Source organism: Cibotium barometz, chromosome 2 (assembly GCF_041138505.1).
Source record: "Cibotium barometz isolate CiBa-2024 chromosome 2, ASM4113850v1, whole genome shotgun sequence".
In the NCBI taxonomy this organism is placed as follows: domain Eukaryota; kingdom Viridiplantae; phylum Streptophyta; class Polypodiopsida; order Cyatheales; family Cibotiaceae; genus Cibotium; species Cibotium barometz.
The window spans coordinates 1,360,136-1,386,324 of NC_141047.1; the positions used below are offsets into that span (position 1 = coordinate 1,360,136).

General features: G+C 43.9%; 1 protein-coding gene across 4 annotated transcripts in view; it reads left to right on the forward strand.

The window, feature by feature from the left end:
• Positions 1 to 275: 275 nt before the first annotated feature.
• The window catches only part of LOC147640541 (phosphoglucosamine mutase family protein), a 58,407-nt gene continuing 32,493 nt past the window's right edge, over positions 276 to 26,189 (forward strand). For 2 of the 4 annotated variants that reach the window (XM_086812779.1, XM_086812773.1), the window contains exons 1-9: positions 276 to 439; positions 611 to 865; positions 1,146 to 1,212; positions 5,931 to 6,114; positions 11,049 to 11,101; positions 11,262 to 11,350; positions 11,457 to 11,684; positions 11,822 to 11,886; positions 12,051 to 12,111. In XM_086812779.1, the coding sequence (XP_086668905.1) occupies positions 433 to 439; positions 611 to 865; positions 1,146 to 1,212; positions 5,931 to 6,114; positions 11,049 to 11,101; positions 11,262 to 11,350; positions 11,457 to 11,684; positions 11,822 to 11,886; positions 12,051 to 12,111 (1,009 nt within the window). In that variant the 5' untranslated portion in view covers positions 276 to 432. The remainder of the gene's footprint in view (positions 440 to 610; positions 866 to 1,145; positions 1,213 to 5,930; positions 6,115 to 11,048; positions 11,102 to 11,261; positions 11,351 to 11,456; positions 11,685 to 11,821; positions 11,887 to 12,050; positions 12,112 to 26,189) is intronic. The other 2 variants (XM_086812796.1, XM_086812788.1) reach the window with 1 other exon arrangement.

Sequence of the window (26,189 nt, forward strand, 5' to 3'; positions counted from 1 at the left end):
GTGTCGTGTGTGTTTTGGATGTGTTGAGCTTGGCATAACTGCTCAGGTGTGAGGCGTAAGACTTGGTGAGAGAGCAAGGCTAAGGTTCAAACCTTCGTTTTGAACCTTAGCTTATTCATACGGGCACTAATTAGTTGGGAACTCGTGCTTCGCACATCTTTTGAGGCTTTCAACATCAAATTCTACCCAAACCTCCTCCTCCCCTCCAAATTCTTGGCACGTGGCATTTTTGTGAAACTCTTCCTTAAGATAATACAGAGAAGAGATGTACCTATAGAGTGAATAGGCATACAGAACATAGTGAAACGTTTTTACACCAAGTCAGCCATGGGTCGAGAGGCTCTTGGTGTGTAATCAGCCTTAGTTGCGTACACGTGATAATTTTATAAGCGTCAAAGGGGCAGTAGCGCTTCTACGGAGATCGTCGTCTTCATGGCTGGTAAGATCGACCCACCATAAGTTTTTCACCTTAGCATCCGATGATACTCTGTAATGTCAAATTCAAACGGGGTTTTGCTATGCTCTGATGTCGAAAAAACCTAATGGGTTTTCTTTTGGATGGATCTTAGAAACTTCACTAACTCGAAACAACGGTGGGAATGTGGTGCAGCTTGTTTGTGGCAAGTGTGCCAATTCTCATCATCTCCGGCAGGTCCCTCCACTCAGAGTAGGGGGGAAGCTGAGGAGGGGACCCGGCCGCAAGGGATTTGCTCTCTTGTATCAACAAAAGGCCGGAGCTCACAACAGAAGGGGTTGCTGAGGATCATGAGCTCCTCCTGCACTGGCAGGCCCGCCCTTGTGAGGCAAGCCAACCTCCAGATGCAGCTTTGCAGCTTAAGCAATCCCACACGATTGACTTGCAGTGGTCTGTACTGCTACGCCCCCTCCCCCCCAAAGAACTCTCTCCCTTTTCTCTTTAATTTTCATTTACTCATTGATAGGCAAAAACCAGATCACCGTAACATACACAACTTTCTTCCAACCCCTCCATGCTTGACGAAACGCTTGATATCTAGGAAGGGGGGAGTGGTCTCATTCGTGACAAATTTTATTTTGTTATCTGTTGATCCCTTTGATGAATATTCTTTTGCAGCATTCATTTCATTTTTTTAATCTTATTGATTGATTTGTCTATCTTTTACCAGCCACTGTTTCAACAGGCAATCCCTCAATTACTGAGAGCATGGACTTCAAAAAGTTGCAAAATGGCAGGTGATTGATGTTGTTGGCATTGCAGAACTAGCATTTTACCGTTATGGAGTTTGGATTGTTTAGGATTTTTAAAAACAAGATTCATAGACCAATGTGGGGAGCTTGAAAATGGCGTCTCTCTAGACAGAGTGGTACAGGTGCAGTGAGCTAGATTGCTGAGACCCTAGTCCGAGGAGATGCTCCACCTCACAACTTCAGAACCAAGAGATCCTCGAGAGATACATGAGTGCCCCTCCATAGGCATTGGATGTGGAGAGCCACTATACAATCATAGATGTCCAGGACCCACTTGGATCTCCTCACATTGTACCATTGTAGCAATGTACAAGGGGCACTTACAATGAAGATGATGATGATGATAAAGTCCTCCACGTTCTAGATAATCTCCACACCCTTGTTGATGATGATTGCCTTGCTTTTCGCCAAAAGCGGGCTAATCTTTTGCTTTTCACTTTTTCATTCTGCTTCTGTCTTTTTGACTTTTAATAATAAAATATTACTCAACTTTAATCAAAGTTCTTTAGTTTTGCTTTTCTGGCTTGAGGGCCTTGCTTTTTGCCCCTAGAGCTACTTTTTGACAAAGCGGCTTTTAGCTTTTTGGTTCGGCTCAGTCTCCTCTTGCCAATGGTGTCCCTGCAGTCAACTTAGTTTTACTTTTTGCTTTTCCTAGTTTTTTGACCAAAATTGGTGCTTTTCTTTGTGCCAACTTCATGGTCGGTGTTCCCATGCTTTCATCTACCTGTCCAATGTCCGAGCATGGGTTCCATCATGTGAATAGAGCTAAGAGAGCCAAATAGTTACAATCTCCTGCATATCTACCAAGAAATCCCGAGCTGCATAATTCAAAATATTCTCAAGTCCCATAGCTAGTAGATCTAGGTTGGTATCTGTACATTAGCATGAACGGGTTGTAACCAGTGGCCGCATGCTAAGTGCTATTATGGGCAAACTTAACAATAAGGATGTACCTCTCCTAGTCTGACGGTCTCTTGGAGATATATGCATGAAGCATATCCTCCAAAACTTGATTCACCCTCTTCGTCTCGTCTTCGGACGAGGATGATTAAAGGAATTGAAACCTAGCTTGGTCTCCAATTTCTGGAAGACTAGCTGCCAGAAGTGTCTAGTAAACTTCGAGTCCCTATCATTCACCATGTCACAAGGTAAACCATATAACGTGAAAAGCTGCTTAACAAGCTGTTGTGCCAATTTAGGAGCCCTTACTTGTTATGTATACGGACACTTACTTGTTATGTACTTGGATACTAATCTACGGATTTGGGATCTAATCTAGTAGGGTTAGGGGGTCCCTGGGATTAGGGATTAGCAGGCACATACGGTTCTTGGATTGATAAATCAAGTTTAAGTACCTTTTATAGCAAGTTAGCTTTTTACGACGTAGTTATTACTATATAAGTGAGAGCTTGGGTTATTGTGAGACATAGTTGGGCGGATGTACCATTGATGGTGTTAGAATAATACGCAGTGGAGATGATGACAAAATCTGGAAACACAAGAGCAAGTGCAGAAAATAGACAGCAATGGAGAGAGGCGTAGAACTCTACTATATATACACAAGATCCTGGAATAATGATACAATGTGGCAAGGGGCTGTGGGGCCATTTTATATGGCCCCCAAACAGTAGTCGGCCTGCTGTAGGGCAGCCGACAGGACCTACATCTCCACGACCAGCATAAAGACACCCAGTCGGCCAGAAATGAACAGTCGGCCAGCAACATTAGGGTGTCCACAACCTATACCACAGTCGGCCAACACTAGAACTGAAGTCGGGTACTGCAGGTACAGTCGGCCAAGATAAAGACATCCTGCCACCTTAGGGCTGCCACCCAAGCCACAGAAAAATGGGGGAAAAATACGGGTAGTGAGGAAAAATGAGAACAACACCTACAAGGGCAGGCACACCCACAACAAAGGCCATGGCGTCTAGATAAAGACAGGAGATGACTTCTAACACCCCCTCTCAACTCCTGGCCCTGAAACCAACCACAGGGAGCTGGGGTGCTGCCTGAGCAAATCGTGAGATAGCGACTCCGTGAATAGGTCCACCGTACTGTCCTCCATCGAACAAAACTCTAGCAAGATGTCATCAGCAACGATCTGTTCACAAACAAAGTGCCTCTGGATGATCGTGGGTTCCTCCAGTGGAAGCCCAATCCTGCCTTGCAACCTCTGCAACCTCACCACCTCACAAGCAGCATCACAAGTAGCCCGATACTCTACCTCTGTCGACGACAAGGCAAAAGATGACTGCCTCTTACTGCTCCATAAAACTGCTCCTAGGCCTGAAGTAGATCTCCTCGTGTTTGGATCTCCTCCCCGATCTGAGTCACTCCAACCGTGGAGTCGGACTCCATCTATCAATCCCCCTCACGTGTAAAAGAGTCCACGATCCTTCGCATGCTGCAGAAACCACAAGATACGCAATCCTACCTCCCAAAGAGTCATCTGCAACCATGAGCTCAACTGCCTCATCAGGAAGCTCCCGTCCAATCCGGTATCCATCAACCAAATCAATGGATCATTCTGCTTCTGAGTCAAAGAGACATCACACTGCTCACAAGGATCAACACCTGTTACGGTGGAAAGCCAAGTCCTGGAAACGTGTTGAAGACCACGCAAGGCCTTGTGAAACCTGTCAACCACCCCCTCTGAATCCGGAACCACTAAGCTTGGAGAATCCACCTTCTTCTGCAAGTAATCAATTGCCACCTGCCTAGCTTTCCAAGAGGTCCTTGTGGAAAGAACATCCTTATCTACAGGAATTTCTGTGTCCCAAATACTACGAAACATCAGAGCTTAAGATACCGGTTCAGTTTCCTTTTGACTGACGAACACAAGAACCACCACCATCAGTACTGGAAAGTTCCTGCCAACTGCTACCATCAACTGGCAAGTAAGAATGTGACTAGAATACCTACAAAGATCCTGTAAATCTGAACGGGAAGGAGTCATGTGCCTGGAAGCACCACTGTCTAGATTCTACTCCCGAGTATCCATTGCGGAGAGTCCTCCAACCTCCTCCTTGCCTGAAGAAAATGAAACATTGGTGTCCATCACCTCTAGGTGCACAAAAGCCAGAGTCTTCATGATTGCTGCTGAGGAATCTTCACCCTTCTCGGTCTTCCGCTTGGGACACTGCCTCCAATAGTGGCCTTTCTCACCACAATCATTATAGGTCCTCTCTGCCTTTAGTTTCTCACGGTCAGCGTTGGACTTCTTCTCAAAAGATTTCTCCGATGAAGCCTTCTCTTTGCACGTGTTACAGCCTTTTGACCGTTGGCCAATTAAGGCCTCCGAACCTCCACCCTGAGGAGGGTTCATGAATCGTTCCTCTTGGTCCAATACCATGGGCACAAGCTCCTCCCACGTGATGGTGCTGAGCCTGCCACTGGTAATCAAAGACGAGTTAAATGCTGAGTACTGAGAGGGCAAATGCGACAGCAACGTTATGGCCATGTCCAGTGATGATATCTCCTTCCCAGCTTGGAGAACGTCCTGCCGAAGAGCCTGCAGCTTGTTAATATGCTCCCACATCGTCGACGACTTTGTAAGGCTCATAACCCGCATCTGAACTTCCAAGGAAATCCTCTTCATGGGTGATACCCTGTTCTCCCCTCATCTTGGGCCAATAAAACATATGTTTTACCAAATCAGAGGTTTGTTGTACCTCCGGATGACATGCTGTAGGAGTGTCGTGACAGTCATAAAAGATTCTCCTCCTAATCTTAGCACTATCTGGTATGCAAACCCTATCATTTTGGAACAACAATCCGTTCCGAATAAGATACTGATCTCCAGCCATCTTGATAGGTGGAATGATCCTTGAGCTCTAGTGTGTAATAATGGAGTTCCCTGTCTGGACCTACTACCAAAACCGACCACAATATCTATTGGTCTCACATAGCCCTGTTAGGGAATCATAAAGGTGAGCTTGAATCTCCGTGAAACTCAAAACGATTTACCTCCTTAATGCGACTCAATGCATTTGCAACCCTATTCAAGCTACCCTTTCGATACCGAATCTCCATGTCAAAATCGTACATCAACTTGCCCACTGTGCCTTCTTCCCCGTCAGCTTAGGTCTTATCACAAAAATACTTGATCGACTCATGGGTGGTCAAAACAACAAATTTCGATACACAAGTAATGTCTTTAAATTTTCAATGTGTGAATAACTGCATATAACATTTTCTCCTGAGTATGCCATTTGACCTGGTTCTCAACCACAAACCCCCCTTGCTTGTGTCATCCTTGCTCACGTGCGTTTCCAAGTTCAGCCCCCTTAGAAGTGTCGGTTTCGTTTTCCTTTCCTCATTTCCCATAACTAAGCAAGTTAGTGAATGCATAGGCAATGGTGGCTGAGGGAAGGTTATGGAAGTGTTTCAGCTAGATGGTAGCTTTTGATCAGTGAATATTTTAAACCTTGGTGCTGTTTTTAACATCACTTTCAAGGTGTTGGTGAAGTGTCTGCATTTATGACCCTGCCTTGTTTTGCTTGGAATTATACTTTGGGGGAATACTTTCTGTTTGTTTTAACATCTTGACTTTCTCACGGCGTTCTAAAGGTGGTGCAAGGTTTTCCCTTAACTCTCTGTTTGTTCAAGCTTCATGTAGTGGCACTTAGGTTGATGATGATGTGTTTCCGAAACAAATCAATCACAATAATTGACATAGCTGCTTGATTACTTGATTACAGTGACATCAGGGGAGTTGCAGTTGCTGGGGTAGAGGGAGAGCCCATTAATCTTACTGCAGGAGTAGCTGAAGCAATTGCTGCAGCATTTGCAGATTGGTTGGTGGAGAGAAAAAAAGTTGATACATCAAAAAAGTTAAGGATATCAGTTGGCCATGATTCACGTATATCTGCAGAGATGTTGCAGGTCAAAACAATGTTTTTTTTGGTGATCCAGTAATTTCAAGATAATGTGGCTATTTTTTGAAAATTGCATTTTAAGTTATGTAGGCTTGTGTGTAGCACAGTTCTAAAATAATATGCGCTTTTATAAAGAATAGGGGACTCAACCATATATGCTGACATCTTAGGAGAACTGCATCTTGCTATTTGTTGGACATAAAGGGTTTCATCTTGGGGGAGATCATAACAACTGGTGTGCCCATGACTTACACTCGATAGCTTTTTCTGAAGAAAGCTGATGAGAGGGTTTCATCCTGGGGAAGATCATAACAACTGGTGTGCGCATGACTTACACTCGAAAGCTTATTCTGACGAAAGCTGATGAGAGGGTTAGCATACCTATGCATCTGGAGGGAGGCTACATGCACATGTGTAGGCCAGGGATGCACATGCAAAGCTGTATAAGAGCCTACAACTTACAAATTGCTAATCTTACTATATACAAAGAATATGATTGTGAGATTGCAAATTATATCCTAATTATTGGATCTACGGGATTGATGAGAAAGTGTGCTTTTAAAATGATAATGCGTTCTTTATTTCAACAATGGGTTTAAAATTTTGGTAGAGGGATACATTATTACCATCCATTGTGATGGCAAGTGCAAAACACACTTGCTTGTTGATACTTAAGGTGGAAATAGACAGATTGGTGCTCTCTGTGCAAAGAATACAAGCTTTATGAGCAGGGAAACACATTGCTAAAGAATGCTATTAACAAATTGAGTTATCCACCTTGCCAAGGATATCTTTAAAAAGATCATTGTGCAAGGATAATGTTGGGCTGCAAAGGTGGGACTGGCGGGAGGTGCATGACAATGACATAAAAAGCCCCTCGTGCATACAAATAGGCTGAGAGGCCAGACTCGGCCAGGGTGTTTCATACGTGCAACGGATGCTTGTTTGCCAGTCATGTAGCGCTAGAGTGCAAGAGCCATGCCCTACACTAACAAGTCTTACCATCTTTTGAGTTGAGATGGGCAATTCAGGAACAGAAAGAAATAAAGTTATATTAATGTCTTCACAAGACCCCACTGGTCTATGAGACCAAAAAGTAGTACAATGACTCCATGGGAATACTGAGTTATGGAAGAAAACTGAAAAAACAAACTAGCCAACAATATTGTGAGAGCCAGATGGCTGATACAATATGCCACTGTGGGGTCAATGGGAGATAGTATAGCAGGCGTCAGGTGATGATGCCATCCTCCTCCAACACAGATTGGAGGACTCCAGTTAAATCTCTCGCCTGGGACAGGAACTCTCCATGTCATCAAAGAATGTCCCATATCTGCAGCTGATGGGTAGAAGGTTGGGATGCTTGGGATTGGGGGCATCTTGCCCTCAGAATAGATCAAGCCCCCTCTCGTGGGGTGCCCTCGGTTCTGCAGACTCAATCCCAAGATGGTGAGAAGATGCCCTGAATTGTCCAATTGCTATCACCATGGCGTGTTGCATGTGCCTCTGTAAATACCCTGGGCTCTTAAAGAATCCGTCCTCTGAAAGTCTCAAAATGTGCTCTTTGTAAAATTGAGGCTTCGTGTTCTGGTTGGGACACCCATGTCCGGCTTGTGTAGAGCCTCAGCACGTCCAGCCAAATAAGATGGTTGATCTTATGCCGTAAGAGATCCAAACAGAATATCCATGCTGTACTGGGAAGGGAGGGAAGTGGTCCATCTGGAGGCCATGCCTGTCAAACCAATCAACCACCTGAGAGGGTTGAAGTAAGGCCAGGATAGTGCACCATTCTTGGTGGCGAGGGTCCTCCAATAGACAACAATTGCTCTGATAGAGGCTACACTAGTCAAACTACTGCAAGGAGGGAAATGTGGTGGTGTTGGGAAGCGCAAAGTTGGGCGTGTAAAAGATCCTAGTAGTGATCAGGATCACGAATGGCACAAGATGCTGATAGTGATTATGGTGATGGGGGGTGATGCAGCACATAGCATTTCACTGTCAAATCTTAAATTTCTGTAAAGTCTAATCAATGCTTTTTTTATATGAGGGGGAAGTGTGTGTGTGTGTGTGTGTTTATAGGCTATGGTTCAATCCTTGGTTCCCTCCCATAAGGCATGAACTAATAGGAGGAAAACCAGCCCTCTAGGAGTCCCTTCGTGTCATCATTTACCTGTACCCTTATTATTTATAGCACTTTATATGTGAGAAGGATGGCTGAAACTAGGCAAGCGCTCAAGCTTACGTAGGCCATATACCTTTAAGTATTTCAGCAAATATATGTGATGTGGTGAGCTGCTTGGACTTTTGAAATTTTGTCATAATACTACACTTTTTGAGAGATATATTTTAGTACCATGCGCATTATGTATATCATATTGTGGAAAGGCATTTATGTGTATTCGTGGCTGGGTCTTGGAATTTTTTGGGGCTTTTCAGCCATTCCATTGTATCTTGTTCGGGCACCTAGACATTTGTATTATTACTTTTAGGGTTGGCAGTCATCCAACACCAAAAGCCAGACAAGTAGTCCATAAAACACTATAATTAAGCCAATGAGGTGATAGCTCAAGTGGTGAAGGTGTTTGTCTATGACTAGGAGGTCTTGGGTTCAAAACTCCACTAGGCCTTTGTTCCTCAGCGGCATCGCCTATGGGCAGATAAAAAAGCGTCTACAGGTGGTGAAAAACGGTAAATATGGGAGGATCTTGGGCTAGTCGGGAAAGAAAAAACTCTATAATTAAAGGGCAAGGGGCCGAGAGTCATGCAGGTTGGAGTAGTATGTGCTCGGAGACAGTGGGCAATGGGTAGACTTTAGGGCTCCTCGACATACCATGAGCACGAGCATCATTAGCATCATCGCTCGTTAGGGAAGCGCCCCACTGTGGGGTTTACTTTTCCATTGTTTGTAACTTAAATTCATATGTATATCAGTGCATAGTAGATTAGGGCAATCTCTCTCGTCTATTATCATTTATGTCTGTGTAAATCCATTGTAACTTAAATTCAGATGTATATCAGAGCATTGTAGATTAGGGCAATCTTTTTCGTCTATTATGTCTATCTAAGTTCATTAAGTCAAGCATCATTGCGGTCTATTGTTGTTAGTTAGCATGTAACAAATACGGATTAGTTGCACAAATCTTAAGTCTTCCACTGTTAGTTAGCATGTAACAAATATGGAATAGTTGTGTGACCATATGCATGTTTTCCCCACGGCTTTCCTCCCCTCTTTCCTTTCTTTGGAAGTGTCAACCAACTCTTGGAATGCAGTGACTGCCTTCGCCTCCATGCGATGGGAATCACAGGAGTTCTCGGTGTTTCAGAATTGGGAACTTAGTTACACGTCCCACATCCATCAATTGTTGGGAAACCAAACATGATGGGCGCATCTAACGAAGGTTGTGGCCGATTAGTATGCAGCCAGACTGGTAAGTATGCAGTCGGTTAGGTGCACTAGGAGCTTCCGCATCTTGTATGGTGATAACCACATGGGCTTGTACACTGTATGCTTGTGTAATTAAAAGATTCCAATCATTGTGCCTTTCAAATGAGGCGCACAAAATCACCTATTGTGAGAGATGGACTTTTGTATAGTTTTGGGAATGTCACATTCATTTTGAGCAGTTTCATTTCTTAACAAAAAATTGTTTAAAAAAATTGTGAAAAATAAACTTGCTCAATCTATGATTCTATTGACTACCTTTCTCTGAATATTAACTAGCATCAATATGATGTCAATGGAGAGGCCTAGTTCTGCATGTAGGCAGGAAAGTTACAAGCTTTGGTGAAAACTTGCTCAAAGAGGTTTCTCAATCTATTGACTACCTCCCTCTAATTATTAAAGTCATGGCATAGTATGGACCTTGTATGTATTAGTAGTAGACTAACATCAATATGGCGTCAATGTAGAAATCTAATTGTGCATGTATGTAGGAAAGTTAACCATACACGGGTTGTTTAAGTTTTAGCTCCCTTGGGCCTCAATAATATTTTGGACTTGCAAGAAGATTGAGTAAGGTTTGAAGTGGAATGATCATGGGTATAATGAAGAGTAAGATACGCTACGATTGAGTTGAAGGGAGTAGGAGGGTATGGATTAAAATAATGCTATAAACTACCAAGGTTGTTGGTTTGAAGTGGAATGATGATGAGTATAATGAAGCGTAAGATATACTAAGTTTGAGTTGAAGGGAGTAGCAAGGTATAGAGGCACTCTATATTACAAATGTTACCACTACCAAGGTTGTTTCAAAACTTGTTGTAGACCCTTTATTCCATACAATATGTTTCATACCATTATGGAACATTCCTTTTAAAAAACTTTATATAGGAAAGGCTTCTTTTTTGAAGCTTCTATATTGAGAAAGATCTTAAGAGACTTCTGTCCACCCATACTTGTGGACTTCTGCCATAGAGGCTTACTGAACCTCCCATGGGGGTTCGAAATGTTCGAAACTTGTTTACAACTACGCTTCATACTTTCAAGAAGATTTTTACAACTTTGTTTAAAATTCGAAAAGTAATATATATAATGATAATAATTTAACTAGACTCAAAAAATCTAACAATGATTATGTATATGTTTAAGATAAATACATATATGAGTTTTAAATATCTAGAAATTCAATATTTATGTATGTAACTGTGCTACCAATATGTCCCAGGCTTAATTGCATGTTTCTATATACGTGTCAATATCATTTCTTGCAGGACTTCATTTTATCATCAAAATGTTGTTGGTAGTTTGAATCTATGGCTTCAGTTTTGTAATGGTTGTGGAAGAAAGATAAGTCTTATTGTGCATGTACATGTTTTGCCTTTGAAGCTGGTAAGGAAACATCATACACCATTTACTCTGTGTAATATGAAGATGAGATGATGAAGTATAGTTTTGTTTCCCCCCTCCAAATGAGGGTGTAAAATTTGTGGGTTGAAATGCAGGCAGCAGTTGCTCGTGGAATAACTAGAGTTGGCTTGGGAGTGGTGCTTTATGGGTAAGCTGATGCATGATCTGTCAAAAAGATCTCTAAATATCAACTCATATGATGGATCTGTGTTCGGTGTGTGACCATAGAAAATAGGTGAGAACTTTCCATAACGGTTTTGTTCACTTAAGTTTTTAGTTCACGGTGTTTTCACTCTCAACAAATGCAGTTTGGCTTCGACACCATCAATGTTTTATAGCACAATTACAGAAAGAGAAGACATGTTCTGCCCCGTTGATGGCTCAATTATGATAACAGGTGAGATACACACATTCATCTCATATGTAGTGTAAAGCTAAACCTTTTGTCACATAGAGCAGCAAGCAGGAGCATGTCAATTAATATAATGTCTGTGGCTGAACAGCAAGTCACCTTCCATATAACCGGAATGGCTTCAAATTTTTCACTAACAGTGGAGGGCTTGGAAAAGCTGACATAAGCGATATTTTGGCCAGAGCGGCTAAATTATATGCCAGTCTTACTGAGGATAGTTCGAATGTATTCTCAGAGAAGTCTGCAAAGAAGGCCAATTTCATAGATCAGTATTCCTTGAGTTTAGTGGAGGCAGTTAGAAAAGGAGCTGGGGGTCTAGGTATTCGGTTCAGTTTAATCTTGCTGCATATCATGTTTCCATCATTTTGTACTACTGAAGTTGTTTTATGTGTGTACATTATTTCTTTATGAATGGGAGACAGTGTATTTACAATAGAAAATGTTGGAACTTGTCAGAACGGCCCTTGGAAGGGTTCCACATTATAGTTGATGCTGGGAATGGAGCGGGAGGATTCTTTCCGGTGTGTCTACTCACGTTTTTTCTTTTCCTTTGTTCACTTTTATGATTATGCAGAAATGAGTGTTTCCACATTCTTAATTGCACGGCTTGTTGTCTGTTTGTTCTTAGATAGAGATGGATAATTGGGTCTTTTTTAAACCTGAACAATGGCTTGATTTTTTACAGGGGAAAGTGCTTGAACCTTTAGGTGCATTGACTGCAGGAAGCCAGTTTCTAGACCCGGATGGTATGAATATTCAACTGATGCAGACTTTCTTCATGGTCATACACAAAAATCAAGGCCAATCTATCAAGATCTTTTATGCGTTTCTAGCATGCTCTAGTGGATTTTGGTTTCCCATTTTTTATGTGTTTCAGTCGTTTTTAAAAAAGTAAAGCCAAGTACCTCTGCCCCTCTTTGCAAGAGCACCACAATCTTCTAATGATAGAAATTGTGGTGCTTTAGTATAATTGGTCTAGGCAATCAAATTGCATATTCATGCGTAGGACACATAAAAATGGGAAACCAAGATCTTTTATGTGTTTCTAACATGCTCTAGTGGATTTTGGTTTCCCATTTTTGATCTGTTTCAGTCGTTTTTTTTAAAGTAAAGCCAAGTACCTCTGCCCCTCTTTGTAAGAGCACCACAATCTTCTAAAGATAGAAATTGTGGTGCTTTACTATAATTGGTCTAGTCAATCAAATTGCATATTCATGCGTAGGACCTGTGCCATTGGAAACTGCAGAAAACCTAGAGACTGAGGGGCTTGCGCAACCATTCTTTTTTCGTTTCACCACCACGTAAATATGCAGAAGACATTCTAAGGATGACGTTTGAAATGGGAAGTGGGCTTGCCACGAACATAGCACTTAGAGGCTCAGATTTGGGCTAAACAAAGCCATTCCTTATCTCAAGAATGATGACCAAATTTTAATGGAATTAGAGATCCCATTTAGTACTTAGAAAAAGTTCAATCAAGTTTGTGAAGCCATGGGAAGTATTGATGATCCCACCAAGATCTGTTCATTTGGACTTTGCCTTGAAGGCTGCCTTGAAGGCAAAGCAAAAACCTTGAAAAGGCCAACTATGAGGTCTTGCGAGACACCTTTGTCGTGTAATTTTACCCAATGGAGCTCCATTGCATAAATCTACTTCCTCAAGCAAGAGGATAAGACAATGGTTGAAGGCAAGCCTGGGGGCAATTCTCCGTCGCACACAGAAGCAGGAGGAGTAGGAGAAGCTGAGGGTAGAGAAACTTGGGGTGGAGAAGCTGAGGGGGTTGGGGGTGCCGGGGAAGAAGAGGAAGAAGCAGGAGGATGAGGAACCTCTATGGTAAGGTTGGGGTGAGACTAGGAATCATCGAACGAGGGTTCAACAAAGTGAACATTGTAGGAAAGGACTTCTTCTCCGGATCCCATAATCTGTGAGCTTTAATTGAGAACTATAACCAAGGAATTTGCTCTTCTTGGATTTGGGATCAAATTTGGACTTGGTAGAATTAGGGATATGACAACCAAAAACCTTGAGATGAGAAACCGAAGGTTTTTGTCGTGTAAAAGCGTTCTCCGGTGTCATATTAGCAATCACCTTCGTGGGAGAGAAAGGTTGAAGATGTAGACAAGAGAGGTCACAACTCCCGAGAAAGGGGGAGGAAGATCAGAAGAGAGAAAGCATGGTATGGGTCATCTCTTGAACAGTCCTGTTTTGCATTCAACCACACCAGTTGTGGAGTGCCAGGTGTGGAGAAGTGACGACCAATACCGTTTTGTGAACAAAAGTTGTGGAAGGCTTTGGAGATGAATCCTCCTTTGAAACGAACTTGTCGAACCTTCTGTGTGGTTGGATTCTCGACCAGAGCTTGTAACCGAAATCAGGGACCCGCAGTGATAGATAGACACTTCAAATATGGGTCTTTGTCTAGAGTCAAGATAGAACAGCACCAAAATCTGTCCAAAAACAGTCTCAAAACAGTCCCAAAATCAGCCCTGAACACTGCTGTTACACGGCCACTACTATGAGTGAAGAATCCCGGCTGAAACCCACACGTGTGGAGGCTGTATGGCTATGTGTACAGCCATCAGGCGACCAACTAGAAGGCGGCCAGCAATAGCAAAGCATGGCTGTTGGTGGCTCTGTAGACGACCAGCTCCAAAACAGGTGAGAAAAAACGAATCAGCTGCTGTTGCCTGTGTATGACCAGCACACAGCAGAAAGAGAGAAAGAAAGAAAGAAAGTTGTATTAACGTCTTCAAATGGCCAAAATGACCTATGAGACCAAAAGGTTACATCATATCCATGAGGTACATCATCCTGGGTACAAAATAGTAATAAAGAAAGAGAGAGAAAGATCAGTTGGCTGCCCTGCTGTATGGCTGGAGCAGTGTATGGCTAGCGTGGAAAGGCTGCTGCCGACCAGGGAATTGTGGGCACCAGATAATCCATCCAAAGAGAAGCCATCCCCTGCTTTTTTAATAAAGTTGACCACCCTATATTTGATGTGCTTTTCCCCTTTTTGCTAAAAGTGCTGAACTTGCCCAAAATATCAACTTTATGCTTTTCCCAAGCTTGTAGCCCAAGTTTTCTCTAGGCGCCTCCTTCTGTCCACCTGTCCAGGCCCTATAATAAAAATATGTCTAGCCGGTCATTAATGATGTGTGAACACAGTGACTTAAAAACATTATAAGTCACTTTGATAAATAAAATCCCATGGTGGTCATGCTGTGTAGCCATCTTTCAGGCCAAACTTTGCCGGTGAATGCTTCAGTTTTCATCTGTGGGAAATTCCCGTTCACACCTTGGCTCTGCACAGTGTGTGAAACACTAGTCAAGTTTGGTGAAGGGGCCAAATGATGATAGAGCCATGCACTTGTGAAAGCGGGAGAAGCCTGATATTTTTCTGCCAAGAGATACACCCAAACTTTACGTGAGAAATCATCAATAATAAGCATGAAGTAGCTGGCACCATCCTGGGTAGTAGTCCGCATGGGACTGCACAAGTCCATATGTATAAGCTCTAGGATGTGAGGGATAGGTTGGCCAAGAGAAGAGTTAAGTTGCACGTTACTCACACAAGAGTCATCAATGTTGAAAGCATTGCCAATGGACACCTTCGAAGAGCTAGGCCGAATATTATGTAGAATGGATCTATCACGAGTCATGTGAGTAGTGCACCCATTGTCAACCACCCAATCCATAACACGTGAGGTGGCAGGAGCAGGTGAGTCTGCGGAAAGCTCTTCAATGCCGAAAAAGATAGTTTTCTTGGTGGAAGAGGAACTCTGGGATTGGTTGGTAGACGGAGAGGTTTGATTAGTGGACTTCTTTGCAGAACCACCTTCTGTAACTATTTGGTCCTCCTAGCTCTATTTCACATGATGAAATCCATGCCCAGACACTAGACAGGTGGAAGAAGACATGGGGACAGGGTCCATAAGGTTTGATTAAGAAAAAGCACCATTCTTGGTCAAAAATCAAGAAAAAGCAAAAAGTCAAATAGGGTTGACCGCGCCAAGGGTACCGTTGGAAAGAGGAGACTGAGCCGGACCAAAAAGCTGAAAGGTGCTTTCTCAAAAAGCAGCTGGCCAAAAAGCAAGTCCTTAAAGCTAGAAAAGTTAAGTACCAAAAGTTGAGTAATATTTTATAAATAAAAGTAAAAAGAGCAAAAGCAAAGGCAAAAAGAGAAAAGCAAAGCATAAAAGGGCAAAGCAAAAGCATGAAGGCTTTTTGGCAAAAAGCAGGGTCTCTTACAAGTATAAAAAGGGTTGGACTTCTCTTGTAGTACCATGAACAAGATCATTGAAGATTGAAGGAGATCGTGGAGTGTGCGTGGGCATCATTATGATCATGGAGAGCTTCTTCTTCGCCATCAACACCTTCTCCAACTTGCTTTTCAGATGTAAGGTTAGCCCTAGACTTGTATGGGCATATGCTGTCAGAATATGCAGCGGAGATGATGACCAAATCTGGGAACACAAGAGCAAAAACGCAGGCAGAAAAACAGCACAAGAGAGAGAGAGATGTAGGCGTGTAACTCTGCTCTATATACACAAGAAGATCCCGAGAAATGATACAAATGAGGTATGGGGGCTGAGGACCTATATATACCCCCCTAGAGGGCAGTCAACCAGCATAAGGAAAAGCCCACGACTGATAAAAAGGTCCATGACTGCATAAATGCAGTCGGCCAGCAATCTGGTGGCCAAAACTGATCAAAAACAGTCGGCCAGCAGCAAGAGTGCCCACGACTGATAAACATTCAGTCGACCAGCACTGTACTGCTCTTGGCACCCTCTGGCAGCCCTCCCAAGCCTCAGAAAAATGGGAAAAAATAGGGGAAAAATACGGAGAGTGGGGAAAAATGGGAAAACACCTCATAAGGGCGGGCACACCCATAACAAAGGCCCTGGTGTATAAATCTAGACAGGAAATGACTTCTAACACCCCCTCTCAGCTCCTGGCTGTGTAACCAACCATTGGGAGCTGGGGTGCCGCCTGAGCAAATCCTGAGAGAGCGACTTCGTGAAGAGGTCCACCGTACTGTCCTCCGTCGAACAGAACTCCAACAAGATGTCATCAGCAACGATCTGTTCACGAACAAAGTGCCTTGGGATGACCATGGGTGCCTCCAGTGGAAGCCAAACCTGCAATGTAACCTCCTCCTGCTCCATAAAACTGCTCCTGGGTCATAAGTAGATCTCCTCGTGTTCGGATCTCCTCCCCAAACCAAGTCACTCCAACCGTGGAGTCGGACTCCATCCCAGAGAGACATCTGCAACCAAGAGCTCAACTGCCTCATCAAGAAGCTCCCGTCCAAACTGGTGTCCATCAACCAGATCCATGAACCATACAGCTTCTGAATCTCAGAGACATCACACTGCTCACAAGGATCAACACCTGTTACGGTGCACAAGCAAGTCCTGGAAACCTGATGAAACCTGTCAACCACCCCCTCTGAATCCAGAACCACAAAGCCTGGAGAAACCACCTCCTTCTGCAAGTAAGCACCTGTCACCTGCCTGGCTTTCCGAAAGGTCCTCGTGGAAAGAACATCCTCAACTACTGGAAGTTCTATGTCCCGAACACGACGAGACATCAGAGCATAAGTGACCTGTTCAGCTTCCTCTGACTCACGAACACAAGAACTACCAACCTCAGTACTGGAAAGTTCCTGCCAATTGCTGCCATCTACTGGTAAGCTATCCACCATTTGGTCTCGGAAAGCCCGCACCTGCAGCGTATCCACACCTGAGTAGCTATTTCCACACTGCCACTCATCACAATCTTGAGGACCTGGGAGAGAGAGTGTTGAAAGCCTGTAGACTCCATTCTCCACTCCACCTTCCCAAACCACTTGGCCTGTTGCTTTGTCCCGGAGAGCAACAAAATGCTCATCAAACTCCACCCGTACGCCAGTCTTGCACACCTGATGCACTGACAACAGATGAAAACCAAGTGCTGGAACATACAACACCTGGGAGGAATGCTTCCCCCCTCTGCCATCGGGAACTATCTCCATCCTGCCCTCACTGTGAACTGGGATAGTGGACGTATCACCAGTAAGAATATGACCAGAAACCCTGCAGAGATCCTGTAAACCGGAACGGGAAGGAGTCATGTGCCTGGAAGCACCACTATCGAGAATCCAGTCCCGTGTATCCGTTGCGGAGAGTCCTCCAATCTCCTCCCTGCCTGAAGAAAATGAAGCATCGGTGTCCATCACCTCCAGGTGCACAAAAGCCGGAGTCTTCATGATTGCTGAGGAGTCTTCACCCTTCTCGGTCTTCCGCTTGGGACACTGCCCCTAGTAGTGGCCTTTCTCGCCACAATCATTACAGGTCCTCTCTGCCTTCAGCTTCTCGCAGTCAGCATCAGACTTCTTCTCAGAAGACTTCTCCGATGAAGCCTTCCCTTTGCCCGAGTTACGGCCTTTCGACCATTGGCCAGTTAAGGCCTCCGAACCTCCATCCTGAGGAGGGTTCGTGAATCGTTCCTCTTGGTCCAGGACCATGGGCACAAGCTCCTCCCACGTGATGGTGCTGAGCCTGCCACTGGTAATCAACGACGAGTAGAATGCTGAGTACGAAGAGGGCAAGTGTGAGAGCAACGTGATGGCCATGTCCTCTGACGATATCTCCTTCCCAGCCTGAAGAACCTCCTGCTGAAGAGCCTGCAGCTTGTTAATATGCTCCCGCATCGTCGACGACTTTGCAGGGCTCATAACCCGCATCTGTACTTCCAAGGAAATCCTCTTCATGGGCGATACCCTGTCGTAAAGTGAGGCCAAATGCTGCCATATACCTCTGGCCAGCGTCATATGCTTTACATGATTAATTACCTGTGGTGTGCAATTGAGGAAAATAAACGAACGGACCTTGGCGTTGACGCGATCCCACATCTGCGTTTGGGCCTCCCGGTCCTTTCGGGTTGACGGTAACTCCCCTTCCTCTACTTCCGGCCGTGGAACACCAACAACGACGAAATCGGCGAGGTCGTAAGACTCCAAAACGGATTCCATCATCACCTTCCATATGCCGTAGTTGCTCCCGTCCAACTGACGGCCCACCGGGAACGTGGGGAGTGTTGGGATCTTCACATGTCTCTCGGCCATCTCATATAGATCTGCCATCGCGGGGATGTACTCTGAAAAGGGTGGGTGGGTGGGAACAAAGAAGAACTAAAACCTGCAAGTGGCTGTCCAGCAAATCAGCCCGCCTTCCTCTTGCTTCTCCTCTTCCCGATCAGCCCAAAACAGTCCACCAATCAGCCACAAAACAGTCCCCCTCTTGCTCACGCAAATCCCAAGACCTATCTAGAGCCTAGGCTCTGATACCATGTCAGAATATGTAGCGGAGATGATGACCAAATCTGGGAACACAAGAGCAAAAACGCAGGCAGAAAAACAGCACAAGAGAGAGAGAGATGTAGGCGTGTAACTCTGCTCTATATACACAAGAAGATCCCGAGAAATGATACAAATGAGGTATGGGGGCTGAGGACCTATATATACCCCCCTAGAGGGCAGTCGGCCAGCATAAGGAAAAGCCCACGACTGATAAAAAGGTCCACGACTACATAAATGCAGTCGGCCAGCAATCTGGTGCCCAAAACTGATCAAAAACAGTCGGCCAGCAGCAAGAGTGCCCACGACTGATAAACATCCAGTCGGCCAGCACTGTACTGCTCTTGGCACCCTCTGGCAGCCCTCCCAAGCCTCAGAAAAATGGGAAAAAATAGGGGAAAAATACGGAGAGTGGGGAAAAATGGGAAAACACCTCATAAGGGCGGGCACACCCACAACAAAGGCCCTGGTGTATAAATCTAGACAGGAGATGACTTCTAACATATGCATGGGCGGCATGTACGGAGCTGTACGGGCTTGTACAAACATAAATTTCAGAAACCGTAAAAATTTCAGAAACCTTAAAATTGCTCAAAAAACTGCTTTTTGGAGGTTTTTATCGCCAAAAAACCATTAAAACAAGTGTTATATCAGTTTTCTTGCCAAAAAGAGCTTTTCCATGGTTTTCTTCATCGACAAGGTTGTAGGAGTTGTGGAGATTACTCATGGGAACTTTGACTACTTGAACTTGGATATGAACTTGGACATGGAGAACTTAGGCATAGAGCTTGGACATGGAACATGAAGCTTGGACATAAACATGGAACTTGGACATATAGCTTGGGCATGAAGCTTGGACATGAACATGAAACTTGGTTATGGAACTTGGACTTGGATTTGGACTTGGACTTGGACTTCGATTCATTGAACTTGGATTCATTGGATTTGGATTTGGATATTAGCTTTGGTACTAACCCGGTGAGAGATACTTGTGGGTCATCCCCATGGTGTGCTCGGAATCAGAGATCTCGTGCCTCGACATTGAATTCGACTTGGACTTGGATATCCTACATCGGCATATCTATTTGTTTTGTATTCATTGATTATATTGATCCTGGCCAGCGTGTCCATGGATTGTTCTTGAATAAATTCCTGAAAGGGGTCGGGGCCTGTTCCCTGCTCGATGTGGTGTACTGTGCAAGATTCCTATTCCCTTCTATCTCTCCCCTCTCTCTCTATATATCTCTAGCTCTTGGACACGTGGTCGAGTCTGTCACGGCACGCCCCGTTGGGCTTATAGAGTGGTATCAGAGCAGGATTTCTCTTGAAGAAACTTTCTTGGGGTGACAGAGCTATGTTGAGAGAAGAGGGAAACCAAGGGTCTAATGAAGGGAACAACTATCAGGCCGATCCAGGACTTCAAGATAAGAACTAGGGTCGTTGATCCATTACTCATGAGACCGCAACCATGTCATCAAAAGAGTACCATGACTTTCAGTAGTTCAGACAATTTCTCAGAGACGAAGAATTCCTTGCGTGGAGAACCAAGAGGGAACGGGACCAAAGAAGGTCTCGAATGTCTGAAGATTTCATCAAGGATCGAGCCACCAAAGCTAAAGGAGTTGAAGCTGCTAAAGCCTATCTTCTGACCAAAGGAGTCACCATTGCAGGAGGATCCAGAGCTACCCGCTCTATTTATCATGGAGGAGACAAGGAAGCTACCCCTAGGCCTACTCTTTCAGATGCAGTTTCCTCAAGACAGGTAAGGGAAAGGAAGGCAAAGAAGCCAGAGAGATCGGAAGATCATTAGATTGGCATCATGCCAGGAAGTTCGACAAATGGTTTGCAGTGGTGCTTAGTCCATTTCATGTTTCGACAAATAAAGCCATGGGATCTTTGTGGACCAAAGCTGAAACAGAATCCTTTTGAAGCATTGAGACTTTATGCTAGCAACGGAGTAGTGTTGGATATTCTAGACCTTTTTTTGTGGTTGAACATGATGAACTTGCATTGGAGCAGTCTTGAACCAAAAAAGTCATGTTGTGGCCTATGAATATCAAAGACAACAAGGTAATAGATGCATTACCTCAAAGAGCCTTGAGCCATGAGGTTTCTACATGTTACCATATGGATTTCACTTTGATGAAGGATCCCTATGCTACCAAAGAGGATTTCAAAGATGTTTTGGAACAGATTCTTGAATACAAATTTGGTGACTTTTTATGTCATCAAGAAGGATTTTCTTATGATACAAACCCAGGTCATGTGTAACACAAGGAATTGAGGCCAAGGTAATGAAAGCGTACCATGCTCCTTTCCACATGGGGCAGAGAGACACCTTGACTACACTTAAAGCTTTGGAGAGCTACTTCTATTACCCTACTATGAAAAAGAACATTGAACTTTATGATTCGAGAATGTTTGGTTTGTCAAAAGTTCAAGTTTGATCGACAAATGCCAGCAGGATTTTTGCACCCATTGAAGGATCTATGGGAGAATATTGCTATGGATTTTATCTTAGGATTGTCAAAGTCAGGGAATAGAATGATCTATGGGAGAATATTGCTATGGATTTTATCTTTGGATTGTCAAAGTCAAGGAATAGTGGTATATGGACCTTTCAGGATACCAAGAAGATCAACCATGTATGTTATGTCATAAGTTGGACCTTTCAGATCATTGGAAGATATATAATGTTTTCCGTGACAGTTTATTGAAACCATGTATAGGTTATTCCCCGAGGAACTTGTTTTGAAGGATCCACCAGGGGTGGAAGAGCCAGAATAGATTGTGTTTCATTCTATGAGAAAAAGAGGAAAGACAGTGGTCAGAAAGTTTCTCTTGGAATTCAAGAGTTATTCGTTGTTGGACGTGAGATGCATGCCAGAGCAGTACTTCTAGGACTATCGAGATATACTTCGAGCTTATGAGCATGACTATCGAGATATACTTCGAGCTTATGAGAAAGTGGTTGGTCCAGATATTTGAAGTACAGATATGGACGTCTTGCGATTAAGACAGATTCAAGAGGGAGGGATCATACCTCTAGCCCTCTTCACTGTATGTATATTGGATTGGAATTGATCATTATTCTACTTATAGTGGTTATTTGGACATGCTCTAATTTAGGTGGCAACGATGCACGATAGCCCAAGGAGCAAGATTTGTATATGGGAGGCAGCGATGCGAGATGACCCATTAGATGGCAATGATGCGAGATATATTGGATTTCGTAGTCGCGCGGTCATTGCGACCAGATGGCCAAGATGACTGTATTGGATTTTGCAATCGGGTGGTCATTGCGACGAGATGGCCCAAATGACTGTATTGGATTTCGCAGTCGGGCGGTCATTGCGACCACATGGCCCAGATGACTGTATTGGATTTCATAGTTGGGCGGAGATGGCCCAGATGACTATTGATGAACTCTCGAGCGGTCTTGGTGACTAGATGGCCTTGAGGATAGTCTGAGCAGTCCTAGTGGCTACATGGCTCAACATGGTTTCGATGAAACCAGACATGACAATCCATGAACAGGAGGATCATTACTTGTGAATTGCATATTGATGTATGTCTGAATTTCTTTGACTTTGTGTGCTGTTTTTGATGTATGGACAATGCTTGGATTTATAGCATGTGATAGCCTCTTGGGCTCCAGACTACCTGGCCGGTACCTGGAGTACAAAGTAGACGCGAATGATGCATACTTGTTTGTTGACTAGCTGGTGTCTAGTTTTTGCAGAAGGTGAGTATGCATTTATTTTATCTAATACATGTGACATGCCATGAATATGTACCATCAAGAACAAGGACATCGGTCGCAGGGTCCATAAGGTTTGATTAAGAAAAAAAGCACCATTGTTGGTCAAAAAGCAAGAAAAAGCAAAAAGTCAAACAGGGTTGACCGCGAGCCAAGGGCACCGTTGGAAAGAGGAGATTGAACTGGACCAAAAGGCTGAAAGGCGCTTTGTCAAAAAGCAGCTCTAAGGCCCAAACCGGCTATGGATGACCACGGGTTGGTGAGAAGAAATGCCTGGAAGAGGCAGGCGACTAGCAACAATGCTGAGAAAAAACGCAGATCTGTTCACCTTACTGAAAACACAAAAAATGCAGGAGGGAGCATCCAACACTGAAGATCACCGGCGCTCTGATACCATGATAGAATGTGCAGCGGAAGAGGAGAAAGTGGAAACACAGGAGAGAGAGTGAGAAAGAGAGATGGTGAGGAAACATAGGTGAGAACCTGCTCTCAATATCATCATCAAAAGGAATACATGTCCCGAGCAAGAGGGGAGAAAACCTCGTATGTGAGGGACTGCAGCAAACAATGCTAAGCAAGCAGTGAAGAATGAGGGAGGCAAGCCAGCTGTATATATGGCCCATGTGAAGGCAGCCGACTAGGGAATAAATCCTCCACGACTGGGAAAAATACCCAAGACTCCATAAAATGGGAAAACATATGTGAGGGATGACCAGCCCCTCTAGCTAACATGGTCAGCCCTAGAGGCTAAAATAGGACACCAAACAGGAAGCCAGCAAGAAGGGGATGATGTCTAACACCCCCTCTCAGCACCGAATGCAGAGTGAACTCCAAGAAGCCAGAGAACAACTTTGCCATGTGCTCTGGTTTGGTTGTTTTTCTCACAGGAATAAAGTGTGCCTGTTTGCTAAAACGATCTATAATAGTCCATATAGCGTCATTTCCATGTGCCGATTTCAGCAAATCCATAATGAAATCCATAGCAATGCTTTCCCATAGTTCCTGTGGAATGGGTAAGGGCTAAAGCAAACCAGGTGTCTTGTGTCTGTCAAACTTGACTTTCTGACACACTATGCACTCGCACATAAGCTTCAATATCCCTGCGTAGAGTTGGCCAAAAGAAATATCTTTCCAAAGCTTGTGTAGTAGCCAGAATACCACGATGTCCGGGAGCATGACACTCTTCCATAACCTTTTGGCGTAATTCACGGACTACACAAATACGATTCCGCATCATTAGAAACCCATCTCTAAGCGAATAAGATGGGACAGCAGTACCATTATTCAAATCAGCCCAAATAAGCTGAAAATCTGTGTCCAAAGCATACATATCTCGTATCCCTGATAAGTCCTGATGGTAGGCGGTAGTTACCGCATGCACTTGTGGCCTACGTGACAAAGCATCCCAAATTCTTCTTGCCCGGGGTATGCAAAATCTGAAAATGGAACATGGACAAGAAGTTTGCCCACCTTAGATGCTTTTTCGAGATTTTAGGCTATGTAAGAAAGTGCCGCAAACTCTGGTGATTTGTTTTTACCATAAATTCAGCCCCCAAAAGATACATCCTTTTGCTGCACAAGCAAAACTGGAGAACAATAAGGCGAAGAACTTGGCCTTATCAACTCTTTCTCAAGTAAATCATTTGCTTGAGTCATGATTTCCTCTTGTTGGGCAGCACTCACCCTATAAGGAGATCGGTTAGGAGGAGAGCTCCCAGGGATTATGTCAATACAATGATTCTCTGATCTCTTTGGGGGTAACTGTGTTGGTAGTGAATCAGCAAAACAATCATCATATTCGCTTAAGAAATCAATCTTATCTTGATCTATGGGAGTTATAGCATCATGCTCAACATTATCACGTACAAAGGCCAAGTAAGAAAAAGCTGATTTCTTTATTGCCTTTGAAATAGATATATGGCTTACAACAGGTATGGTACTCCTAGTAGTATCTGCATCAATACAAACTTTCCTACCCCTATGAGTAAACATAACTTTCTTTTCTTTGTGCAAAATCTTGGGATCCAAACGATAATGCCAAGGCATCCCAAGTATCACATCACATCCCATCCCGTAAGTGGTTGCACGAGGAAATCTTCATGATTCAAATATCCCTGTATTTGTATGCGAAGCTTCCCAATGCTGGGAGTGACCTTAACTTCCTTGCCCTTAAAGGCAGCATCCGCATGAAAATCCATGCCCAATTCCTTGGGCTTTAATCCAAGAGCAGCAGCCATTTGTATGGATATGAAGTTATCTGTTGAGGCATCATCAAAAAGGAATAAAGCTGTTTGTTCCTTTAACTTGCCCCAAGCTTTGCATAAGATTCTGCTCTTTGGTTCATGTACAGGGTTACCTTAAACATTGGGTATAACATTCACACTCGGTTTGGCATCCTGTACATTATTCTTTTTGAGATTTTGGGGGCATTGAGCTTTCATGTGATCTTTGCTCCCACATGTGAAGCACTTCCCCTCTCTCATGCAATCAAAGATATGCTGTCTGAACAGCTTAGGATCATCCTTTTTACCCCCCAATTTCTTTTCTGAGCCCCCTTTTGCATCCTTGGACTCATTAGGCATAAACTTAGGTGGCTGTCCACCCTTTTTCTGCTTATTTCCAGCTATGAATTTTCCCTTGTATGATCTGAATTCTTGTCTTTTTTATGCTCCCTTGCCAAGCAACTCCTCAGAAATAGTGGCCGAGTATATAAGCTCGTGTAAGGTGTTGTGGGGATCATAGTCACAAGAAACGATCGTTTCAGTCCCTAGAAATACGTTTCTTCGTTTCAGGACCCCATCCGTTTCCATGGTCGTTTCTCGTTTCCCAAGTGATGATGTCACAGGAAACAGCTGTTTCCACCCCTAAAAACTCGTTTCCCCGTTTCCATTCCACGTTTCCGTTCCCGTTTCTCGTTTCTGGTGACTATGGTGGGGATACATGGCAAGGCTCTTTTGAATGATTCGTTGCAGCCCTGATCAAACTTTCTTTTCTTCTCGTCCTCACTAATCGTCATGAAAGGTGTGACTTTGAGAAGAATCCGCCAAAACTTTGAAACATAAGAGGAAACGGATTCGCCTTCATCCTGTGTTAGCCAATCCCATTCCTTTCGTACATCCTTCTCAAAGTGAGGAGGAAGGAACCGATCATAAAATTGTTCTTTGAAAGCACTCCATGTACGGGCAGCTGTCCTATCCAAAAGCTTTGCCATCCACCAATCACTTGCAGTCTCTTTAAGATGCATACCCACAAGCCTGAGCATAGATTTCTCGGTAAATTCCTCAGTGCAAAAGGCTATTTCAAATTGCCTTATGAAAGCAAGTGCCTTGGTAGTATCCAACTTTCCATTATAGCTCTCGAATTTGATGTCCTTGTCTCCTGACTTGAACTCGTTGGCCTTCTTGCTATGACGAGTATCCTGACGCTCTAATACATCATCCTCCTCATCATGTCTACGATGGCGACGGTGCCCAGATCTAGGGTTGATTTCCCGAGTAACACCTTTCACTCTGGATGGAACTTTAGGAGCAGGTACATACCTAGACGGTGGAGACACCACCGACAATGCATGAAGATCTTCCGCATCTCTCAAATGGGCTGAAAACCCCTCATCATCCTCACGAGCTGCATGTTGATGTACATCATCTCCTCGGGCTGCATGCCCCCTCATATCTGTTGCATGGGCTACAAGCCCCCTCAAAACGCTTGCTCGGGCTGCATTCCCA